This window comes from Salvelinus fontinalis, chromosome 35 (assembly GCF_029448725.1).
Source record: "Salvelinus fontinalis isolate EN_2023a chromosome 35, ASM2944872v1, whole genome shotgun sequence".
NCBI classification, from domain to species: Eukaryota; Metazoa; Chordata; class Actinopteri; order Salmoniformes; family Salmonidae; genus Salvelinus; species Salvelinus fontinalis.
In genome coordinates, this window is record NC_074699.1 from 25,715,834 (window position 1) to 25,722,285 (window position 6,452).

Genomic DNA, 6,452 nt, shown 5'->3' on the forward strand with positions numbered 1-6,452 from the left:
TAAATTCAGAGAATGTATTATTTAATTCCTTAACAATTTAAGATTAGAATACTAAACACAGGTCTACCAAAACGTTCACACATGTTATTTTCAGGAGGAAAAAAAACAACAGAGACCATGGTGAAACATAACGGTCTCCATTTAGCCTTCATATACTGGTAAACACAAAATACAATATTTCTATATAAATGTACACACAATTCCTTCGATAATATATATATTCTATACCCCTTATATCCCAAATGTATTATATTACTACCAGTTCTTTTCACTCTCAAAAATAGCAGCGGTGAAGTTTGCATTCCTGCAAATGCTTAGTAAACCTGGCATTGAAGTGTTAAATCATCTGAGCTTAGTTTTATACCCAAATTAAAATGAGGGTAATTTCAATGACAGTATGACAGTACAAGTTTAAATACATTTGTATTGCCCTGAGACACATTATAAAGGCTGTACTAAAATAAATAAATATACCATCTCTTCAATCAATGAACCTCTGTTGTGGGTCTCACAGGTCCTCAAGCGACATCCAATATGTCAGCCCAAAATGTAATGCACATGTAAAGCGTGAATGACCAACTACTTGTAGAAATATGATGAATCTAGTGTTTGCCTTGAGTCGTGGTGTGGAGGACAGTGTCAGAAGTCGCAGGGGTAGGGTGTAGAAAAGGTAGAAATATATACATGTGGATACATAACTCAACTTAGTGTGCTAAGTTTAAGAAGAAGGTTAAAATTGTGACTGGGACAGATGGCTGGAAGAGGGTGAAAGATAAGGGAATTGCGTGCCAGTGATGAAAAACACTATTGGGGATAGCTGTTCTGTTGCCGGCGCTTTGCAGACCTCATCTTCTCAAAGCGGGACTCCATTTCCTCAAGGACTTTAGGAGTGTACCTGACCACCAGCTTCACAGTGCCCTGGGCAGCTTTGAGAAGCTCCACAGCTTTCTCATGGTGCTCCCCCTCCACACTCTGGAAAGAAAGATATAAAAGGATGATTAATTTAAATAACAAACAAAATTAGGTGACTGAATATGATAAATGTATATTGATAGTAGCCGTGTCCGAAATCTGGCTTGCCTGCTATTTACTTAAACTGCATACTGTGTACTAATCATACTACATACAGTTGAAGTCCGAAGTTTACATACATTTAAACTCAGGTTTTTCACAATTCCAGACATTTAATCCTAGTAACAATTCCCTGTCTTTGGTCAGTTAGGATCACCACTTTATTTTAAGAATGTGAAATGTCAGAATAATAGTAGAGAGAAGGATTTATTTCAGCTTTTATTTATTTCATCACATTCCCAGGGGTCAGAAGTTTACATATACTCAATTGGTATTTGGTAGCGTTGCCTTTAAATTGTTTAACTTGGGTCAAACGTTTTTGGTAGCCTTCCACAAGCTTCCCACAATAAAAATTGGGTGAATTTTGCCCCATTCCATCCTGACAGAGCTGATGTAACTGAGTCGGGTTTGTAGGCCTCCTTGCTCGCACACACTTTTTCAGTTCTGCCCACACATTTTCTGTAGGATTGAGGTCAGGGCTTTGTGATGGACACGCCAATACCTTGACTTTGTTGTCCTTAAGCCATTTTACCACAACTTTGGAAGGATGTTTGGGGTCATTGTCCATTTGGAAGACCCATTTGCGACCAAGCTTTAACTTCCTGACAGATGTCTTGAGATGTTGCTTCAATATATCCACATAATTTTCCTGCCTCTTAATGCCATCTATTTTGTGAAGCACACCAGTCCCTCCTGCAGCAAAGCACCCCCACAACATGATGCTGCCACCCCCCGTGCTTCACGGTTGGGATGGTGTTCTTCGGCTTGCAAGCCTTCCCCCTTTTTCCTCCAAACATAACGATGGTCATTATGGCCAAACGGTTCTATTTTTGTTTCATCAGACCAGAGGACATTTCTCCAAAAAGTACGATCTTTGTCCCCATGTGCAGTTGCAAAGCGTAGTCTGACTTTTTTATGGCAGTTTTGGAGCATTGGCTTCTTCCTTGCTGAGCGGCCTTTCAGGTTATGTCGATATAGGACTCGTTTTACTGTGGATATAGATAATTTTGTACCGGTTTCCTCCAGCATCTTCACAAGGTCCTTTGCTGTTGTTCTGGGATTTATTTGCACTTTTCGCACCAAAGTATGTTCATCTCTAGGAGGCAGAACGCGTCTCCTTCCTGAGCGGTATGATGGCTGCGTGGTCCCATGGTGTTTATACTTGCATACTATTGTTTGTACAGATGAACGTGGTACCTTCAGGCGTTTGGAAATTGCTCCCAGGGATGAACCAAACTTGTGGAGGTCTACCATTTTTTTCTGAGGTCTTGGCTGATTTCTTTTGATTTTCCCATAATGTTAAGCAAAGAGGCACTGAGTTTGAAGGTAGGCCTTGAAATACACCCACATGTACACCTCCAATTGACTCAAATGATGTCAATTAGCCTATCAGAAGCTTCTAAAGCCATGACATCATTTCATTTTCTGGAACTTTCCAAGCTGTTTAAAAGGCACAGTCAACTTACTGTATGTAAACTTCTGACCCACTGGAATTGTAATACAGTGAATTATAAGTTAAATAATCTGTCTGTAAACAATTGTTGGAAAAATGACTTGTGTCATGCACAAAGTAGATGTCCTAACAGACTTGCCAAAACTATCGTTTGTTAACAAAAGAATTGTGGAGTGGTTGAAAAACGAGTGTTAATGACTCCAACCTAAGTGTATGTAAACTTCTGACTTCAACTGTATCCTGGTCCTGGACCATTGCTTAAAGGAATAATCCACTCAAAAGTATACATTAGTCCACTGTTGATAGTCCCAAAATGTGTTGCATGTCAGCAATCAAGTTTTCAAGATATAGAACTTTTCAAAAAGCAAGTTGTTGCCACATCATCATGATGATGCGTAAAACCACTAAACAAGGGACACTTTTTTGTAGTTGTCTGTTTAACTAAGCCAGTGTTTTATCATAATGATAGCATACGCTTTTGAGAATTGAGGGGGGGTACAAATAATGTCCTAACCGACTTGCCAAAACTATAGTTTGTTAACAAGAAATTTGTGGAGTGTTTGAAAAACAAGTTAATTACTCCAACCTAAGTGTATGTAAAGTTCCGACTTCAACTGTACTATTTAGAACGTTGGGTTTAGTAAAAACAAATGCAGTAAGCAAAATATAACAGCATACTAGGCTCATCCTACATCATCTAATGCGCAATTGTGTCGATTCCCTACATTAATTCATTTTGGTACAGCTTGTCACCTCAGCTGTTGTCAGACACACGTGGGCCTCGAAATACAATTCTCTTCCTCAAGTGTGCAGCAAATTCTACTAAACAAAAAGCCAAAATGAGTATGACATCCTGGAATTTTTAAAGCGTACTCAATTTTCGAAATTGCACATTCTACAAAACTTTATTTTTCGCCTTCCCAAAATGCCTACTATTTAGAACACAAGTACGGGTATTTGGACACAACCAGAGACTGCATAAACGACACGTACCACTCCATTGACAGAAAGAAGCTGGTCGCCTCTCTTGAGGCCCCCGTGGCGGTCGGCGATTCCACCAGGAATGATGCGTGAGATGTAAATAGGAGAGTTCTGTTCCTTCCCTCCCATTATATTGAAGCCAAGTCCTTCCTCCGTCTTAGGTAGCTCCACCACGCGAGGGTGTGAGTGCCCCTCACTGGCCGCAAACGCTGCAACAGTGGCCTATAAGACAAGAGAGGAGAGGTTGCTAACCCAGAGTTGCCTACAGAGTTGTTTAATATTGGTTGTTGTTGTTGTGACATACCTTGGCTGTGGCATTTGCCCTGACTTCTGGGCTACTGTTAATGTCCACTGTCTCATACACATGTTCATACACCTACAGAGTTGTTTAGAAAAGGCAGTAAGAAGGTTAGTCGAATGCAAACTGCAAAGCTGAATTACTTCCTTCAAAAAGTCTGACATGTTAAAAATGGAGATCCTGGTAGTTCTTGCTGTCCAGGGTTCCAAGCTATTAATTAATCCTCAAACTGGATAGCTTATTTCGTAATCACAACACTATACACTGACATCAAAGGAATGACAAATCTTATATCTGAAATCAAATAACTAGTCTATAGGCAGCAATCAAACAATTCATGTTTTATAGGCCTGTCTGTATCAGCCCCATCTCACACAAGTACACAAATCAGAGCCTGGAGGTCCAGGGTACTGCTGGTTATTTTTTTCCACTCACCTGGTGCCCCAGGTCTGAATCAATAACACTGATTGGAGGGGGAGAATGAAAATCAGCAGTACTTCTGGCCTTGAGGTCCAGATTTGGCCACATAATTTGAGTTGAACTTTGAAGGGTGTGATGGGCATTTAATGGCATAGTCTCAGCTCACCTCTCGCACAGCATTACAGAACTCACTCTGCAAGACCCTTTGCAGTGCCTGCAGTTTCTGGGGTGGCACTTCCCCTGTCCTCTGGAGCTTGTCAAGCAATTCAATGGCCCGAGAAATGTCTGTGGGGAGAAAACATGGAGACCACCCACCTTCAGAGATCTTACCAATAATTGACATCGATTTAGAGACTTTGCATTGGGAAATAATTGCTTGAGGCAGAGGATCTAACACTCCAGCACAAGAGTAATGTAGTCTGTTGGTTTTTGAATTTGTAGATTGATGAAGTAAATCTGTCCATGCACAGGGTATTATGATGCAGGCATAGCTGATCATTACCAAATCTTCATCACACATGGTAGAATTCAATGGACAGGGACTTGTATCATCAGGACTTCAAGTAACAAAGTCCGGGCTTTCGGGCGCAACATTTTCAAACTAACCTAGCTAGCTACTGAGCTACAGCTAGCTACATTCTGGACGCTGAACTTTTGTTTGGGTGCAACTGCTAACATTACTAGGAAGCTACAAAGTACCAGTGGTGGAAAAAGTACCCATGTGTCATACTTGACTAAAAGTAAAGATACCTTAATAGAAAACAACTCAAGTAAAAGTCACTGTAAGAAATTGTAATAGAGACTGGAAACTAGTAATAACAACATTTCAACATAAGCCATCTTTTATACAAAATACACATACTCCTCATTTCTCTTGGACATATGCTGGACTTATTAAGACACCAACTACAGACACACACAATTCCCCTCCCCCATGATAACCACAGACACACACAACTCAAGGTTGGAGCTCAAGACAAAGAACTATCTCAGGAACCAATGGAACGTTGACACCAGGCCTGTTCGGGACTACCCAAGACCCAGATCAACCAATCGGAAGGCCAGACTTCCAGATCAACCTACTTTGCTTGTTGTCTATATAAAACTGTACAACTGTTTAAACTACTCTCTCTTCCGACGATTCTATACGAATCAGACAGAAGGAGCCGTGCTGCACGATTTGCCAGATATCCTCACACTGAATAAAACTGTCTTACTAAATACTGTTCCACCCTGTCCAGCCTATTGACTTGGTCTCATTTCTCTAGTAACGAATCATCAACATCACCCAGTAAAATACTACTTGAGTAAAAGTCTATTGGTTTTGGTATTTGGTTTTAAATATACTTAAGTATCAAAAGTAAACGTATTAATAATTTCAAATTCCTTACATTATGCAAACCATACGGCACCATTTTTTAAATGTATGGATAGCCAGGAGCACAATACAACACTCAAACATTAATTTAAAAACAAAGCATTTGTGTTTAGTGAGTCCGCCAGATTAGAGGCAGTAGGGATGACCAGGGTATGTTCTCTTGATAAGTGTGTGAATTGTACCATTTTCCTGTCAAAATGTAATCAGTACTTTTGGGTGTCAGGGGAAAATGTATGGAGTAAAAAGTACAATATTTTCTTTAGAAACGTAGTGAAGTAAAAGTTGGCAAAAATATAAATAGTAAAGTACAGATACCCCCAAAAACTATTTAAGTAGTACTTTAAAGTATTTGTTCATAAGTACTTTACATCACTGCAAACTACCAGCCTTAGAGGATAACTATCTAAATTAGCTAACGTTAGCTGGCTACAACGTTAGCAACTCAGCCCATCTGTCTTTCCGAAAACTAAAGCGATTATATTGGAATAATCTATTTTTCTTTCGACTTTTGAGAGATGATTGTACTTTGGGCTAGTTATTTCAAAATTAAATGGCTAACGTTAGCTAACTAAATTAAATTACAGATTAGCTACCGTTAACCAGCTAGCCATCTGTTTGGCTAGTGTGTATTTTCATAATTTTAACCATTATTATTGATCAAGCAATCTGTGTTGTTTGACGTTTTACCTCTTTCCAGTCGAACAGGTTCCCCCAAAGACGCCATAATAGCCTAAATCCGGCACTGTTCAGGAGAAATGATCAGACTAGCAAAATATCCACTAGGCGATAAACAACAGATTTGAGCTGTATTGACGGGGATTGTTGTTGCGCCAAAGACACGCAAACGGCGC

At 39.8% G+C, this 6,452-nt stretch overlaps 1 protein-coding gene across 1 annotated transcript; it reads right to left on the bottom strand.

Moving 5' to 3' along the window:
* Positions 1-6,452, bottom strand: LOC129834621 (protein lin-7 homolog C). Its single transcript, XM_055899788.1, has 5 exons — positions 6,289-6,452; positions 4,390-4,508; positions 3,810-3,881; positions 3,518-3,727; positions 1-972 (listed from the first exon to the last, which is right to left on the bottom strand). The coding sequence occupies exons 1-5, from the start codon at positions 6,323-6,325 to the stop codon at positions 805-807; spliced, it is 606 nt and encodes a 201-aa protein (XP_055755763.1). The 5' UTR covers positions 6,326-6,452; the 3' UTR covers positions 1-804.